Raw genomic sequence first — 16,517 nt, forward strand, 5'->3', positions numbered from 1 at the left:
AAAAATACAAGCGTTAGACCCATCTCCGACAAAAACAACCAATCAGTCACTGCCGTCCTCTACTCACCGCAGACGCTGCAGAGTGCTATCCAGGGATGCAATTTGAAGCGACGTGACCGCGCCGCCACCGGGATCTGCCATCCCTTTCATCTTGTTGTGCTCTTGAACCGCCTCAAAGTCAATATCGACACCTGGGCCGTTGGGATTGTCCTTTGCCTCCTGTTTTTGAAACTAGATTGTCCAATCGTGGGGACAAAACAAACGTCAGTCTTACGGATCAAAAGCGTACATCCAATGTTCATCCTGAATCAAATTGAAACAAAACAAACGGCCACAGGAAAAAAAAAAAAAAAAACAAAGCAACAAACAGATCCACGCCTTACCTCAAGCACCTCAATCAGTCGTTGATCGTAGCTCTCGTCATAGATGTCCGGCTGCTCGTAAGTGAGCTTGTAGCCAGCATCCAGCAGACTCAGCAGAAAGGCGCGAGCACCCCAGTCATCGACGTTTTGGCCACTCGGAGTGGCGGCATCAATGTCGTCCGGTTGAATGGCAACAAACAGGACGCATGGCGGCCGAGTCGCCAGTGTCTGCAATAGTTGCAGACTCTTCCATACGCGATGCTCGTATCCATTGACGGAGATTTTGAGAATTGCCAGGTGATGGTTGTGCGTCAGTTCGTCTCCCAGAGGGACTGCCGGTACAGTGACGCATTCATTCTACGAATGGAATGGCACAAGAAAAAAAAGGCAAATCAAACAGAAAAAAAAGGCAACCATCAAATGTCAGCATCCGAACCAGGTTGCTCCAAAATATTCGCACAACAATCTCAACCTTTGCAGTGCTGTTCGAAACCAACGATTCTCGCACACATACCTCGTCATACTCCAGCACAGGTCTGACATTTTGCTTGTGGTGAGGATGGTGCTTGAAGCACACCGCGGGCCGGGGTTCATAGTCGACCGCGACGGGTCGAACCTGGATGAGCGAGCCAAATCCATCGTTGGCTCGGATGGAAGCGTTCAGCAAGGTCAGGTTGTCTTCGAAAGGCTCGTACGCATAGACTGGCAAGCCGAAGGAAGCGGCATGCAGCGAGAAAAACCCGATACCCGCGCCGACATCGACCATGATGGCGCGACCTCCGGACTGTCTCAGCGCCACTGCGGCTGCGGCCTTCAGAACGGTGCAAAACCGCGCCTGCCAGTGCCCATTCATGACAATGTGCTTTCCGAGCTGGTCGCGGAAGGACGAAAACACGTACATTTGGAACTGTGCGTGCTCGACCTCGATTTGAAAGAGGTGTGCATAGTGCTGGCCAACCACCTCGCTGCGAATGTGCTTTTCTCGGTTGTCGCTCACGAACTGAGCATCCCGGAATGCGTCTTCCATGGCCTTTGCCATGAGCTGCAGCGCTCGATCTCCTTGGCGGCCAAACAAGTCGACAGCGTCGAGCTTTACCGTGGCTTTCGGTGCGCCGCCATTCCGGCTGCCCGTGCCATCAGCATTGGTATCGAGCTGGCTGTCTTGAGGCCTGTCCTCTCCGCCATCGTGCCAGCGTGCGTCTTGATCGGTGAGAATGTGCAATTCCGAGTCGGCCTCCTCGTTCTTCAGTCCCGCTGCTCCACCGTCGTCGTGGTTGCGCATCGGTGCACCCGCAGTCTCATCTGCTCGACTGGTGTCGGTGGCTGGCCAGCGAGCGAGCAGGAACGCCCCGCCCAGCAGCAGCATAAAGAGTGCCGCCGCAATGACCGCCCAGCGCTGCCGCCCTCCTCCTCCTCCTCCTCCTCGTCGCCACCGTCCTCCTGCCAGCAGACTCGATGGTGCAGTGGTCGTCGGGCCGGGTCTTGCGGCACCAGCAGAGGTGCGCCATTGCAGCTGTCTTGATCCAGCTCCAGCGCCAAATGCAGAGCTCGTCCATGTCGAGCGGCTGCCCATGACTGCAGAACTGACTGGCACTTGGCACTTGGCTCTTGGACTGGAGCAGCAGCATTCGTGATTGTTATAGAATTGTACTGTACAGTAGCAATAAAGATGATCAGAGCAAATCTGAGATTCTGCTCCTTCAATCTCTCTTGCTGCTCCGCCTCCGTTTCACTTTCCAACATTTCCACCAACCTTCTCAATATACTCGTACATGATCTAGTATATCCTCCATTTGCTGATTTTTTTTCTCCGTTCTGGTTGTCAGTCACTCTTCGTTCATTCTCATTCAATTCTTCCAATCTCTCTCTCTCTTTCGGCTTTTCACTTCTCAGTTCCGCTCCATCTTCAGCAATCGAACAAAACCAAACCATGCTTGGTAACGCTGCGACTCGCATTGCCGCGCTCGCACCTGCGCTTGCATCGGGGCGTCGTCCGTCTCCTCACTCTGCTGCTGCTGCTGCTGCTGCTACTGCTCTGCTGCTGCACACAGCTTCCGCTTCCGCCTCCGCCGCCGCTCCTTCTGCTTCTGCTTCGTCCGTCCCTGCTCGCGTCATTCAAGTCCAGCAGCTGACTGCGGACTTTCGGGCCGCCGTTGCCATTGTCGAGCAGCCAATTCCGCTTCCGCTCAAGCCAAACCACGTCCTGATCCGCAACCGCTTCCTGGGCATCAACGCGTCCGACATTAACTTTACTGCGGGGCGTTACAACCCGACCGTCAAGCCCCCGTTCAGCGCGGGTTTCGAGGCGCTGGGCGTTGTCGAGCACGTCGGCGCGGACGTCTCACACCTCCGCGTCGGAGATGCCGTCGTGTACATGGCGGACGGATCGTTCTCGGAGGTCATCTCGCTGGCTGCTGCGCGGTCGTTCAAGGTCCCGTCGCTCGACCCGGCGTACCTGACCTGCCTCGTCAGCGGCCTCACAGCGTCCATTGCGCTCGAGGAGTGCGGCGAGATCAAGAACGGCGAAAAGGTCCTCGTCACCGCCGCCGCGGGTGGCACGGGTCTCTGGGCTGTTCAGCTTGCTGCGCTCCAGGGCTGCAAGGTGTACGGCACGGCGTCGAGCACGGACAAGGTCGAGCTGCTCAACTCGCTCAACTGCCACGGCATCAACTACAAGACGCAGAATCTCAAGGACGTCCTCAAGGCCGAGGCGCCCACCGGCATTGACGTCGTGTACGAGTCGGTCGGCGGCTCCATGTTTGACACGGCTCTCGGCTCGCTTGCGCAGCGCGGTCGCCTCATTGTCATTGGCTACATTACTTCGTACGCCGACCCGAGCGCCGCTCCCAAGCCCACCCTCGACTCTGCGTCCATCTGCAGAATCCTCCTGGGCAAGTCCTGCTCCATTCGCGGCTTCTTCCTGATGCAATACACCGACAAGATCAAGGCGCACTTGGAAAAGCTCATCCAGCTCGTCGCCGACAAGAAGGTCAAGGGCTTTGTGGACTCGCGCAAATTCGTCGGTCTTGAGGCCGTTGCCGACGCTGTCGAGTACCTGCACACTGGCAAGAGTGCTGGTAAAGTGGTTGTGGAGCTCCCCGCGCAGTAAACTTTGGTTGAGGAGTTGGGGCGACTCTTCCAAGCTTTGCGTTTTGTGTTTCTTTTTGACATTGATCTCTTGTTTTTTTTTGTTTGTGTTTTCGTTTGATTCTGATTTTGTGTTTCGTGCTTCAACCACGTGTTTGTTTTATCATTGCAAATCCAGTTGTTTTCGGTGCACATTCAGAACTTTAATCGATAGAGCTACACGAAAAAAAAAAAAAATCAACAAAACAAAATAAACAGACCAAACAATCTCGACACAAAAAATGCAACAAATGAACTGTTTTACGCGCTCTCTTGGGCTCGAAGGTATTCGGCAACGCTGCCACTGCTGCGATCGAGCAGCGTTGACACGGCCGCATGGCGACGAACAATGCTTTGGTAGGCCAGCTCTTCTTCGGATGGCGAGGTTGTCAGCTCGTTAGCAGATGTGCGGGTATCTGGGTGATCAGTCGCAGGAGCGCGACCATAGCCTCCGCCGCCAGGCGACAAGATGGCGAGCTTGTCCTTGCGGTTGGCCAGCACGGTGCATCTCGCACCCAGGTTGATCAAACGGCTGTCTTGAAGGTGCTGCGCAGCAATCGACCCAACTGCCGGGGTAGGAGCCGCCCTGGAGGCATCCTTCTCGCGCGGAACAATCAACAGATTCATGCCGGACGCGCCCGCTTCCCCGCCAAACAGCCCGTACGGGCGCATGGTGCGGCGCTCGGACAGAATGCTCACCGTGAGCGGACGGGTAAACTCAATCAGCCGAATCACACCATCGCCGCCGGAAAACTGGCCGCGACCACCGGAAGCTTCTCGCAGCGAAAACTGCCGAAGAATCACGGGGTAGCGCCGCTCGAGGATTTCGGGATCGGTGATGCGCGTGTTGGTCATGTGCGTATGCACGCCTCCGCGACCGTGCCAGGTAGGGCCAGCTCCAGCGCCGCCAGCAATCGTCTCGTAGTAGCCCACCGTCTCGTCGCCGAACGTGAGATTGTTCATGCACCCCTGGGAGGCAGCGCAAGCGCCAAAGGCCTTCAAAACCACATCAACCACGCGCTGCGAGGTGAGCACGTTGCCTCCAACGACAGCAGCAGTGCGGCTAGGCGCGAGAATGGACCCGTCCGGAATGACAATGTTCACGGGATTGAGGCAGCCCTGGTTGAGCGGCACGTCGTGGCCCACAAGGCAGCGCAGACAGTAAATCACGGCCGAGTAGGTCACCGCACGAGGCGCGTTGCAGTTGCCATACACCTCCGGGCCCGTCGCCGCAAAGTCAAACGTGGCCGAGCCTGTGGTCTCATCAATGTCAATCTTGAGACAAATCGCCGTGCCGTCGTCCATGCTGTCGGAAGCGACTAGCGAGGTCGAGCCGCGATACAAGCGCGCCTTGCGAGCCACTTCTCGAAGCATCTCGCGCACTGCCACCTCGGCATTTTCGCGAATGTAGCCCATGTACGCCTGAACGACGTGCAGGCCGTAGTAGTCAATCAGCTCATTCACCAGGACAATGCCGCGTTGGTTGGCCGCGACTTGCGCCCTCAAATCCGACAGATTGTCCGAGAGGTTGCGCGTCCCCGAGCATCCGGGCAACTTGGCAGGCGAGTTCAAAATCTCCGTGATGCCAGCCTCTTGGAACTCGCCCTTCTCGACCAGTTTGAACGAAATGATGCTGGCGCCTTCTTCCAGCAGCGTCTTGGAGGTGGGTGGCATCGAGCCAGGCGTGATGCCGCCAATGTCGGCGTGGTGGCCTCGGCTCGCCACGAAAAAGACAGGCTTGGTGATGCCTGGCCGGAAGACGGGCGTGATGACTGTAATGTCGGGCAGGTGCGAGCCACCCGCCGCGGGGTGGTTGGACACGAGCACGTCGCCGGGGTGCAAGTTTGGCCCGAGATGTTCCACCTGGAAGCGCACGGCTTCCTGCATGGCGCCAAGATGCACAGGGATGTGGGGCGCATTGGCAACAAGGCCTCCATCTGGGCCAAACAGCGCGCAAGAAAAGTCCAGACGCTCCTTGATGTTGGTGGAGATTGACGTTCGCTGCAAGGCGCGGCCCATCTGCTCGGCAATGCTCATAAAGCGATGGCCGAAAATCGACAGCTGGATGGCATCCAGCGGCACGTCGACCGTCGCAGCGCCACCGTCTGTGGCAGACTGGCTGCCGCCTTGGTACTGGGTCGCGCTCTGGACGTGGACCACGACGTCGCCTTGGGGTGTGAGTTCCGCTCGACACTGCGGCTCGACCAAAATGGTGCTGTTCTTGTCCACGAGAATGGCCGGCCCGTGCACAACATGGCCAGGGCGCATGTGCTCGGTGCTGAAAACGCCAGTGTCCTCGCGCAGCCCATCCTCAAAGTAGCAAGCGGTGAACTTGGAGCGCGGGGGTTCCGAGCCTGGAGTCGAAGCAGGTTCGAGGGGAGACCGAGCAGCCGGGATGGTATGGCCAGAAGCTCGCACGCGAACGTCGTCGACAACGATGGTGCGCTCGCGCAGGACAAAGCCAAACTCGGTGCGGTAGCAATCGAGGAAGGCCCGCTCAAAGTCAGGCGCATCGAGCGACGATGCCGGCGCCATGATGGCGCAATCGGTGCGATCGTAGCGCATGTTGGCAAAGTACTCGAGCGAAATGCGGTCGTCTGCAAAGCCTTGCTGTCGCAGTTCTGCTTTGCACGCCTCGCCGAGCCGCGCAAGCCGGGCTTGGAGGTCGGGAAGCGACGCGGGACTGTAGATGGTGGCGCACGGCTCTTGTTTCTCGCACACAACGTCCGCCAGCGCCATGCCGTAAGCTGAGAGAATGCCAGAGTACTTGTGGATGAAGATTTTGCGCATGCCGAGCGAGCGGGCAATGGCACACGCGTGCTGGCCACCCGCGCCGCCAAAGCAGGACAAGGTGTGCGTTGTTGTGTCGTAGCCTTTCGACTGCGTAATGGCGCGAATGGGGCGGCACATTGCTTCGTTGGCCACACGAATAAAGCCCAGGGCAACGGCCTCGGCGGTCATGGGTGCAAAAGGTGGGGCGGTGCGGGACGCTTGCTCGTCTTGGCCGATGCGCTCCTCGTACTGCTGCTTCAGGAAGGCATTCACCTGGTCTGTCAGCGCAAGGAAGGACGCCCGTGTCGCATCGACATCCAGCGGCTCATTCTCGCTCGGGCCGAAAATGTGCGGGAAGAATTCCGGCATCAATCGTCCCAAAAACAGGTTGGCGTCTGTGATGGCCAGCGGTCCGCCTTTGCGGTAGCAGGTTGGCCCTAAAATAGCATGCAAGCAAGCAAGCGAGCAGGCGAAGAGTCAAGCGTGAGTGCTTGAAGTCCGACACAACAGGTTGCGTCGATGGAGAAAGAAACTAAAAAACACAACCGGTTCAGTCCTGTTTACCTGGATGCGCACCCACGGACTCGGGCCCAACAACAAACATGCCGGCGCGAAAAAAGAGGCGCGAACCACCGCCAGCAGCGACAGTGTTGATGTCGAGCTGAGGCGCTTGAATGGTCACGCCGGCAGTGGTCGATTCAAAGACGTGTTCATACGTGCCAGCATACCGAGAGACATCCGTGGACGTGCCACCCATGTCAAAGCCGATGGCAGGCGTTGTGGCGTCATAGTCAAAGGTTGTCTTGCCGTAGCCAACAACACCGCCAGCGGGCCCACTGAGAATGGCTCGCGACCCGGAGAAGGCATCCACGCGCGTGAGACCGCCGTCAGACTGCATAAACAGCACCGGCACCTTGCCTTGAGCCATCCGCTCGTCAAAGCCGCGAGAAAATCGATCGACATAGCGTTGAATGGCGGGAGTGAGGTAGGCATCTGCTACTGCAGTGAATCCCCGAGGCACAATTTTGACCATCGGCATGATGGCTGAGGAGAGAGACACGTTTGAAAAGCCCAGACGGCTGGCAACAGCGCCGACCTGGCGTTCGTGGTCGGGAAAGGTGTACGAGTGCATCAAGACGACGGCCACACTGCGAATTCCAGCATCAAACGCCTGCTTGAGATCGCGTTCGAGAGCCGCCATGTCGATGGGTTGCTCCACCATGACCGACTCTCCGGTAATGCCAATTTGGATGCTTGCGCTGCTGCCTGCATGCTCGGCGGATTCCTGCGCGACTTGTTCTGCGGTCAGGACGCGGACACGTTCGTCGACCTTTCAAATACAAAAAAAAAAAAGGCAGTCGAGCATCAGTGTTGGCACGAGGTTGTTACAAAGGGGAAAAACCGCCAGAGGAGCTGCAATACAACATGCAAAAACAACGCCTCAATGATGATGGTACCTCAATCACCCGCTCGTACAAGCGTTCCGGCATGGCAATCTGCAAATCAAAGATGCGAGGCCTCGATTGCGTTCCGATATGCAGCAAATCACTAACGCCATACAAGAGGGATTGTGAGAGTCTTTTGAGTGGGAACTTGTTTACCGCTCGTTCTCTTCTCTTCTCTCTCTCTCTCTCCCCCCCTCCCCCGCAATCCCGCAATCTGAGAATCGCAGTATGTTGTTACCGGAATCCTCGCGTGATGAGCAGCGCACATCGCTCGCCATTGCGTTCGAGCAGTGCGTTGGTGGCGACCGTCGTGCCCATGCGGATCCACTCGATGCGCGATGTATCGATCGGCTTCCCCGCCGGGTGGTCGACGCCCGTTTCCTGCAGAAACACAGACAGAGCAGTGAGCAGCGAGCAGATTTCAGCGAAACGTCATTCAATTTTCAAGATTTTTGTTTTCTTCGGTTCAGCCATTGGTTGTTCGCACTCGTCATCACTCGATTCACTCAAGCGTTCCATCAAGCGAACAGGGGTTGTCTGAAGCGAGCGACAGGGCGGTGGCCAGGAGGCAGAGGGGCAGGAGGCAGAGGTTGGCCATCCACTGCAAAATGTCGCCGTGCTTTCTTCCCCCTTTCGCTCTCGCTTTCTCCCGTGCGTCCGCTGCGTCGGGCTTCACCTGGGTGAGGATGCGTCGGATGCCCTCGGTGGGCGCGTCGGGATACGCAGGGTCGACGCTGAGCAGCTTGAGCACGCGGACGCGGTTGTCGGGCAGCTCGGCGTAAACGTCCGTGAACGACCCGCCGCGATCAATGGCAAAGCGGAACATTGGGGGTGGGGGTGGGGAGGGAAATGAAAGAGTGGGCAGTGAAATACAGCTTCGTTTGATATGATATGATGGAGAGTAAGGTGTGTGCTGGATTGTTTGAATGAAAGAAGGATGACAATGGATTGACTTTTGAATGCGCTCGACCACAGTGAATCGTCATGAAGGTCGAGCGCCAAGCACTTTTCAGGGTTTGAGGGGAAACTTCAATGCACTCGTTCAAGGAGAGAGTGCCGCTAGACATAGCCGACATACAGCCGCTCCAAAATCAAATCTTGGGGATACTGGGCGGGTTGAATGAACACTTTCCAACCCGCGCGGATTTGTCGGAGGTTGGGACACGCCACTGGCCAGAACGTCGTGAGTTCGATATTCGCATCGACGACAGTCGGTTGCTCCTTGTGCTTGAATCGAGCAACAACTTTCTCATCTGCAGCAATCAAGCCACAACAGCCGCGACCAGTGTTGCCGCCCAAGTGCATGTAACGAACCACTTGAACTGATTTCACACGGGTTGGAGTTCCATCGACGCTCTGAGGCACTTTGACCATGAGAACAGGGATACGAGCACCCTCTTCATATTTTAGTCGCAGGGTACGTTGCGCACCCTGCCAGTACTGCGCCTGATCCATAATGATCTCGGCCACCTCGGCTGGCAGTGCAGGCAGAGATTTCGATCCAACCTTTAGCTTCGGGCTGCTGGTCAGCAAGCGAAACACGGCCTGAACCTCGTCAGCAGTTGCCAATCGTGGAAACATGGAGAATACACGAGGGTTCATCTGGAGGTCGTTTCTGCGCAACAAACAGTCGAGATAGATGAGCACTTAAACTAGTTGGACAAAGCATGGAGAGGGCATTCAATGGCGAGCAAAACACATGAATACGCGACCTACTCAAACTCTGTCAGATTCCAACCTGCCACCTCGATCGCTCGAACTCCACGTATGTTGATGCAATTCGATTCGAGGCTGTTTTTGTTTGGTTTTTGTTCCCCAGAAGAAAAAAAAACATACGAGATGGTGAGCAGGATGACAAGCATTTGGCCTCCCTGCGTATCCCGAAGTGAACAAAGCGCACGACAACTTACTCCAGATACTTCAGCTTTTTGTTCACTCTGAGAGCTTTCGCTATCTCCTGCGCTCCAGTTTCGGTAATTTGGTTTGCTCTCAACCTACCCGTCCTTCATCCGTGAGTACTCTTCACACCTCACTCGCATCAGTCAAGGTGAGATGATGACTGACCCAAGCGAAGTCAGCGTGGTGTTCACTTTGAGCGCCAAAGCAATCTCCCGCGCTCCAGCACTTCCAATTTGATTGTCACACAGACTGTACCATGCCATCTCCGTCGGTGAGCGCACGGACTACCCTTTGCTGAAACCATCCACACACATCATCAGTCAAAGTGAAACGCCTTACTAGACTCCGGTCACCGTCGTGTTCACTTTGAGTGTCCCAGCAATCGACATTGCTCCGGCGTCACCAAGTTGGTTGTCGCGCAAACTGTTCGTGTTCCCCGCCCCCACCTCCAGTCGTGAGCACCTTGCTGTGATCGTCTACTCTTATCCAACAGTGAAAGTCAAATGCCCTACTCAAGTGTAGTCATCGTCGTGTTCACCTTGAATGCTTCAGCAATTGCCAGTGCTCCATCACCACCAAACCTATTTCCCGCCACACTGTCCATCGCCCTATCAGTGAGTGGACTCTAACAATGCCTCTTGCAAGAACAACCATTTGCAACACAGTTGGATGACATACTAGAGATTCTTCATCGTCTTGTTGACCTTGAGCATCTCGGCAATCGCCTGCGCTCCAAGAGGGCCAATCTGATTCCCTCCCAAGCTGCATCCGCCATTTCATGAGCCACTCTGCACGTCCTCAGCCAAAAAACCGCCAACTCGCTCGCGTGCATCGGTAGGCAGCTTACCCGAGCCAAGTCATCGCCGTGTTCGGCTTGAGTACCTCAGCAATCGCCTGCGCTCCAGCGTCGCCAATCCGATTACTACCCAGCCTGTTCGTCCTCGAGCAGTGAGCCACTCTGAATGCTCCTCTGAAATCACTCACTCACAAGCACAGATGCCCTACACGAGCTCACGCAACGTCGGATTGACCTTGAGTGCTTCAGCGATTGCCTGCGCTCCAGCGTCGCCAATCCGATTACTACCCAGCCTGTCCGTCCTCGAGCAGTGAGCCACTCTGAATGCTCCTCTGAAATCACTCACTCACAAGCACAGATGCCCTACACGAGCTCACGCAACGTCGGATTGACCTTGAGTGCTTCAGCGATTGCCTGCGCTCCAGCGTCGCCAATCCGATTACTACCCAGCCTGTCCGTCCTCGAGCAGTGAGCCACTCTGAATGCTCCTCTGAAATCACTCACTCACAAGCACAGATGCCTTACATGAGCTCACGCAACGTCGGATTGACCTTGAGTGCTTCAGCAATTGCCTGCGCTCCAGCATCGCCAATCCGATTCTCGCCCAGCCTGCTCATTCCCTCCTTCAGTTAGCCGCTATGAATGACGTCTCCTGAAATCATTTAAATGCATCAGTCAAGGTGAGATCCCTTACCGGAGCTGAGTCAGCCTCGTGTTCACTTTGAGTGCCTCAGCGATCACTCCCGCTTCGCCAATTGTATTCGAGGCCAAACTATCCGTTCCCAGCATCGGTGAGCCACTCTTACCATCCCACACGAATTTCCCGCTACCATACACTTTAGTCAAAGTGAGATGACTTACTTGAGCGTGTCAAGCGTTGTGTTCACTTTGAGACCCTCAGCGATCGCCTGCGCCCCAACATCTCCCATCTGATTATCCGACAGACTGTCCAAGTCCCCTCCATCAGTGAGCATTCTAAGCTCTGTTGAAATCACCAACGCAAATGCATCAGCAAATTTGAGATGCCTTACTCGAGATTAGTCAGCGTCTTGTTCACCTTGAGTGCTTCAGCAATCGCCTGCGTTCCAGCAGCGCCAATCCGATTCCAGTTCAGACTGCTCATCCCCCCCTGAATCAGTGTGCACTTTCGACACCCCTCTGCTCACGCACACGCACACGCATCAGTTCAAACAAGATGCCGTACTCGAGCGTCTCCAGCCCCGTGTTCACCTTGAGTGCCTCGGCGATTGCTTGCGCTCCAGCGTCGCCAATCTGATTGTCGTCCAGACTGGTCCATCGCCTCCATCAGTGAGCACTCCTTATCATCACCCGCAACCCTCTCTCTCTCTCTCTCTCTCTCTCTCTCTCTCTCTCCCACCCCGCCCCGCAACTCCCCAAGCGAGATGTCTTACGAGAGCCGAACCAGCGTCGTGTTCACTTTGAGTGCCTCAGCGATCGCGCCTGCTCCAGCGCAGCCAATCTGATTCTGACCCAGACTGTTCGTCCTCCCCTCCATCATTGAGCAGACCGCTCTGCTCACATGCAATCGATCAAATCGAAATGATGCCTGACCTGAGATCTGCCCGCTTCGTGTTCACTTGAAGTGCTTCGGCAAGCCCCAGTGTGTCGTGGTCGTCAATCTCGCGTGCTTCCAGACTGGGTTTCCGTCCCGTGCTCGTCAGTACATGTATACTGACACGCGCACCCTGCCAACGCTGGTTCCAATGCACTCGGCTGTTTGTTCTTACCAGAGCTCTTTACCCTCGTCCTCCTTGACTATGTCGTACAGCTCGCGCTGATAGACATCCATATTCTCATACAAAAGCATGGTTGAAAGTAGACTGTCAAGCCACGCGGTCCAGCAACCCAGTCTGTTCGACCGCTGAGCATTCATGTATTATTATAAACAGTTGGTTGATGAGCAAAAGTAGCGCAAAAGACAATGAACATGTACATAGTGAAACTTTGTGAGAAAGCAACAGACGAGTTGTTTGAGTTTCATAGAATCTAGGAGGCTATTGACTTTTGCGTCTAGAATTGGTCATTGCAACCATATGTGGCTGAATGCGAGTTGACTCTCGTTCTCTGAGAGTTACGCACTATTCGGGCCATCCTTTTGAATCTCAGTCGACAATTTTGCACCAAAATCCGAGCCAAATTTGAGCCCAAATTTGAGAATTCTACGAGGCGTACTGCACAAAAGCGAGATGGCGCAGGCAGATCAACGCCCGGCCCAGTCTCCATTGACACTCTATGTTGGCGCCGAGGCCGTCTATGCACCGGAACCGCTCGGAGCAGTGGACGTGCTGGTTGCCGGCGATCGGATTGCCGCCATTCTGGAGCGCGGCTCGCAGGCCACCGCGACTGCAACCGCGCTGGTGCAGCAACTAGGCTCATCGGGAAGCCTCGTTGACATATCTGGAGGAATCCTCGTTCCGGGCTTGGTCGACGTGCACGTTCACATTGCTGGCGGCGGAGGCGAGATGGGACCCGAGTCGCGCACACCGGAAGCCGCCCTGTCCGAGATTGTCTGCAATGGCGTCACGACGCTGGTAGGCCTCACGGGAACCGACTCGGTGACGCGATCGCTCGAGAATCTCCTGGCCAAAGGACGAGCATTGCAGCGCGGCGGATTGAATGTCGCGCTCTTCACCGGTGCATATCGAACGCCGCCTCCAACGCTCACGTCGAGCATCATGCAGGATATCATCACCATTGAGCAAATTATCGGGGTCGGCGAGATTGCCATTTCAGATCACCGCTCGTCCGTGCCGTCGTTTGACGAGTTGACGAGCATTGTGAGCGATGCCAGGTCAGTGTGCTGCGTTGTTTCAGGGTTTGCTTTTGTTTGTTAAAGTGTCATCTTGGCACGGGGCGACTTTTTGGGTTTGGAGCATCTTTCAAGCTGTATGGAGGCGGGTGGGGACGAGATATGCCTCAAAACTGCGCATTTGCAATGATTCACTCATGCCCGCATCACGTCCGCTTGCTGATACAGAGTTGCTGGCATGCTTGCCGGGAAGACTGGCCTGTCCCACTTTCACGTCGGTCAAGGCGCCGAAATGCTCGAGCCGTTGTGGAAGATTGTGCGCTCGACGGCAATTCCGATTCAAAACATTTACCCGACCCATGTGTCGAGTCGAGGGCCAGGGCTATTAGCGTAGGTGCTATATATTTTTTTGGTTTCGGTCAATTTATTGGTGAAAAAGAACAAAAAAAAACCACAGCGAGAGTGAAGCGCAGAGAAGAGTTGAGCTGGGTAACACAGAGTGTGTGATGGACCTCTCGCCCGACTCACCCATGCTCCTGTTTGTTCTTCCGTGCACTCAACCAACACATTGCACAATCCTCATCAGGGATGCCAAAAAGTGGGTCGAAGCTGGTGGGCATGTCGACATGACCGCCGACGCTGCAAGTGCGACTGCCACGCCCACGCTCGACGCCCTCTGCGAGTTCAAGGAGAGCGGATGCACCATGAGCCGCATCACTGTCAGCTCGGATGGTTATGGCTCCTTCCCTATGTTTGACGCCAAAGGAAGCCTGGTCAAGTATGGCGTTGGCAAGCAGGATGCATTGCTCGCCACTGTGCGCCGTCTCGTCAAGGAACGAGGCTGGTCACTCGAAGCAGCATTGCCCCTGATTACTTCTCATCCAGGAGACTACGTGTTTGCCGGAGCCCGGGGGCGGCTTTGCAAGTCTGGTGCCGCTGATTTCATCGTGCTCAACCCGGAACTCTCTGAGGTCCGCTATGTGGTAGCACGAGGTGTGCTGCTCAAGACACCGACCTGGGTGAGCAAGGGGATGTTTGAGAGTTGATGCAGCAACTGCACCAGAGAGCGAAAGAGGTTGCAAAGCTGTCGAAGTGCGAACGTTCGTCAAACAAACAAAAAAGGCGCTGTGGAAGCCGGAGAACCACAGTGAATGACTAATTCGACGTTGGACGTCTTCTCTACATTTGCAGCTTTGTCGCTTGCAAGTTCGACTTCGCACAAGTGTCAACATGAACGCTTGGTGTTTCGAAGTGGAAATCTCAATCCGGCTCGTCCTGCTGGATCTGGTCCTGTTTGTCTGTTTTCTGTGTTGTTGTATGATTGTACCAATGACTATTACTCTTCTGATTCTCTGACGCTCCCAATCTCAGACCCACTCCTTCTTCCTTTTCCCAATGCTCTCCAGCCAAGGTCTGTCTTTCGGTCCATTTCCCCTCCATAGCCCTCCTCCTCCCCTCGACCCACCCTGTCCTCTTTGAGTGTCTATCCGCCATTCATCAATGCGACGTGCTGTCTTTCATCGCGTTGCCATCAAATGGAAATCCAAGCCAACAAGCCAAAAAAAAAAAAAAAATCCCAATGGAAATCCAGCAAAAAAAAAAAAAAAAAAAAAAAAAAAAAAAGGGACGATCTCATCCTTTTTTTTTTCATTGCCTTCTCACATCAAAGCGACTCGAGCAGAGGGAGGCTGGGGAGGGGGGGGGAGGGAAACCAACATAGCATAGACCACAGGACACGCATGCCAGACATTCCCCACAAGCGTCGCTCACGAGTCCACTTGAGCGGAACGAGGGAAGAGGGCTCTCTCTCTCTGTGTCGTCCCCCTTCCACTCTTCACTTCATCACTCACATCGTCATGCACTTGTCTTCTACAAAACAACAACAACCCCCCCCCCCACCATCAAACAGGTCGCCTCGTCGCAGCCAAGTCGTCGTCCGTGTCGTCGATCGCAGCACGCGCGCTCTCGACCTCGATCGCCTCTGCCTCGTCCTCGACTCCGGTGAAGAGCGCCGGCGTCCCGCTGACCCGCGCTGGCGACGACGCCGTTGCAACCCACACGCTGGCCAAGTGGTCTGGTGGCCCGGTCTCGCGCGCTGGCACCGGCGGCCGCTCGTCCGTCTCGGGCGTTGTCGCCACGGTCTTTGGCTCGACCGGCTTTATTGGCCGCTACTTGGTCAACCGGCTAGGCCGCGTCGGCTCCCAGCTCATCCTGCCATACCGCGGAGACGAGCATGCCTACCGCCACCTCAAGCCGATGGGCGATCTCGGCCAGTTCTCCTTCCCCTTCTACCACCTTCGCGACAAGGACACGGTCAAGCGCCTTGTCGAGCACTCGAACGTCGTGTTCAACCTCGTCGGCCAGGAGTTTGCCACGCGCAACTTTTCGCTGCACGACGTGCACGTGACTGGCGCCGAGACGATCGCCCGCGCTTGCCAGGAGGCCGGTGTCGGTCGCCTCATCCACGTCTCTGCCCTCAACGCCAGCACCGAGTCGCGAAGCCCCTTCCTGCAGTCCAAGGCACTCGGCGAGCAAGCTGTTCTTGCTGCCTTCCCTAACGCCACCATTATTCGCCCTGCGACTCTGTTCGGCCCCGAGGACCGGTGAGGAGGGGATGGATGGTTTTTTTTTTCTTTCTTTCTTTCTTTCTTTTTTTCGTGTTGTTGGGTCCCTTCGTCCTCTGAACACTGCCTGCGGTTTTGCTTGATTTATTTACTTTTTTTTGCTTTGGTGGTGATTGTGCACTTGTAGACTCTTCAATCGCCTGTCTGTTCCGATGCGAACACCTTTCGGCGTCCCGCTGCAAAACTATGGCGAGACCCGCAAGCAACCCATTTATGTCGTGGATGTTGCCCGTGCTCTGATCCGAGCAATGGAGGAGCGCACCACTGCTGGCAAGACTTTCGAGCTTGTTGGGTAGGCATCAGCATTTTTTTTTTATTATGAGTGTTTTGTGTATGCCTTTGCTAACTGAAACGACAATACCACAGCCCCAAGGAGTACACCACCGCCCAGCTTTTGCAATACATGTGCGACATGGCTCGCCGACCGATGCGCGCATTCCACGTTCCCAGCGAAATTGCCGAGTGAGTTGTGGCCTTGCGCCCCGTTTGTTTCGTGGACTCTTTCGGTCGTTTTATTCTATTTCAACTCACTCACGTCCGTGTGCCAACCTCTAGACTTGCTGCGTCCGTTCTCGAGAAGGTGCCTATTTACTCGCCTGTCTGGTCCAAGGATCTTGCCATTCGTGTAGGTTTTCGCTGGCATCTTTTTGCGATTGCGATTCTTGTTTCGAGATTTCTGACCTTTTTTTTTCAAATTTCTGATGCGCCATTCTTCGAGGTGAT

At 55.5% G+C, this 16,517-nt stretch overlaps 6 protein-coding genes across 7 annotated transcripts; 3 read left to right on the plus strand and 3 right to left on the minus strand.

The window, feature by feature from the left end:
• Window positions 1-63: 63 nt before the first annotated feature.
• On the minus strand, window positions 64-1,974 carry CAOG_05358 (hypothetical protein; the record flags this gene model as incomplete). Its single annotated transcript, XM_004346993.2, has 3 exons — window positions 877-1,974; window positions 384-719; window positions 64-231 (listed from the first exon to the last, which is right to left on the minus strand). Exons 1-3 carry the CDS (start codon window positions 1,933-1,935, stop codon window positions 64-66), a joined length of 1,563 nt encoding a protein of 520 aa, XP_004347043.1. The 5' UTR covers window positions 1,936-1,974.
• Window positions 1,975-2,191: 217 nt separating this feature from the next.
• CAOG_05359 lies at window positions 2,192-3,639 on the plus strand. Of its 2 annotated transcripts, XM_011272195.1 has the most exons (2): window positions 2,192-2,299; window positions 2,414-3,639. In XM_011272195.1, exons 1-2 carry the CDS (start codon window positions 2,293-2,295, stop codon window positions 3,469-3,471), a joined length of 1,065 nt encoding a protein of 354 aa, XP_011270497.1. In that variant the 5' UTR covers window positions 2,192-2,292; the 3' UTR covers window positions 3,472-3,639. The 2 variants fall into 2 exon arrangements, with proteins under 2 accessions (XP_011270497.1, XP_004347044.1); XM_004346994.2 differs by having other exon boundaries at window positions 2,192-3,639.
• Window positions 3,640-3,749: 110 nt separating this feature from the next.
• On the minus strand, window positions 3,750-8,531 carry CAOG_05360 (5-oxoprolinase; the record flags this gene model as incomplete). The annotated part of the gene is made up of 5 exons (XM_004346995.1): window positions 3,750-6,697; window positions 6,825-7,590; window positions 7,718-7,808; window positions 7,944-8,086; window positions 8,382-8,531. 5 exons carry the CDS (start codon window positions 8,529-8,531, stop codon window positions 3,750-3,752), a joined length of 4,098 nt encoding a protein of 1,365 aa, XP_004347045.1.
• A 233-nt stretch (window positions 8,532-8,764) lies between these two features.
• CAOG_05361 (hypothetical protein) lies at window positions 8,765-12,229 on the minus strand (the record flags this gene model as incomplete). Its single annotated transcript, XM_004346996.2, has 17 exons — window positions 8,765-9,320; window positions 9,616-9,699; window positions 9,770-9,853; window positions 9,944-10,027; window positions 10,117-10,200; window positions 10,283-10,366; window positions 10,452-10,535; window positions 10,610-10,693; window positions 10,768-10,851; window positions 10,926-11,009; window positions 11,095-11,172; window positions 11,262-11,345; window positions 11,432-11,515; window positions 11,605-11,688; window positions 11,813-11,896; window positions 11,973-12,056; window positions 12,149-12,229. Coding segments are annotated over 17 exons (1,891 nt in total), but the record flags the coding sequence as incomplete, so codon positions are not given.
• A 305-nt stretch (window positions 12,230-12,534) lies between these two features.
• Window positions 12,535-14,521, plus strand: CAOG_05362 (beta-aspartyl peptidase). Its single transcript, XM_004346997.2, has 3 exons — window positions 12,535-13,212; window positions 13,399-13,560; window positions 13,757-14,521. The coding sequence occupies exons 1-3, from the start codon at window positions 12,608-12,610 to the stop codon at window positions 14,214-14,216; spliced, it is 1,227 nt and encodes a 408-aa protein (XP_004347047.1). The 5' UTR covers window positions 12,535-12,607; the 3' UTR covers window positions 14,217-14,521.
• A 44-nt stretch (window positions 14,522-14,565) lies between these two features.
• CAOG_05363 (Ndufa9 protein) lies at window positions 14,566-16,260 on the plus strand (the record flags this gene model as incomplete). The annotated part of the gene is made up of 4 exons (XM_004346998.1): window positions 14,566-14,581; window positions 15,080-15,773; window positions 15,922-16,086; window positions 16,161-16,260. The coding sequence occupies 4 exons, from the start codon at window positions 14,566-14,568 to the stop codon at window positions 16,258-16,260; spliced, it is 975 nt and encodes a 324-aa protein (XP_004347048.1).
• Between the last annotated feature and the right edge of the window lie 257 nt (window positions 16,261-16,517).

This window comes from Capsaspora owczarzaki (assembly GCF_000151315.2).
Source record: "Capsaspora owczarzaki ATCC 30864 unplaced genomic scaffold supercont2.8, whole genome shotgun sequence".
NCBI lineage: Eukaryota > Filasterea > Ministeriida > Capsasporidae > Capsaspora > Capsaspora owczarzaki.

Excerpts from the sequence above, each read along its gene's own strand:
- CAOG_05359 (XM_004346994.2), top strand. The coding sequence starts at position 2,293 with ATGCTTGGTAACGCTGCGACTCGCATTGCCGCGCTCGCACCTGCGCTT.
- CAOG_05362 (XM_004346997.2), top strand. The coding sequence starts at position 12,608 with ATGGCGCAGGCAGATCAACGCCCGGCCCAGTCTCCATTGACACTCTAT. Across the intron at positions 13,213-13,398 it reads AGCATTGTGAGCGATGCCAG|AGTTGCTGGCATGCTTGCCG; the intron begins GTCAGTGTGCTG and ends TTGCTGATACAG. Across the intron at positions 13,561-13,756 it reads CGAGGGCCAGGGCTATTAGC|GGATGCCAAAAAGTGGGTCG; the intron begins GTAGGTGCTATA and ends AATCCTCATCAG.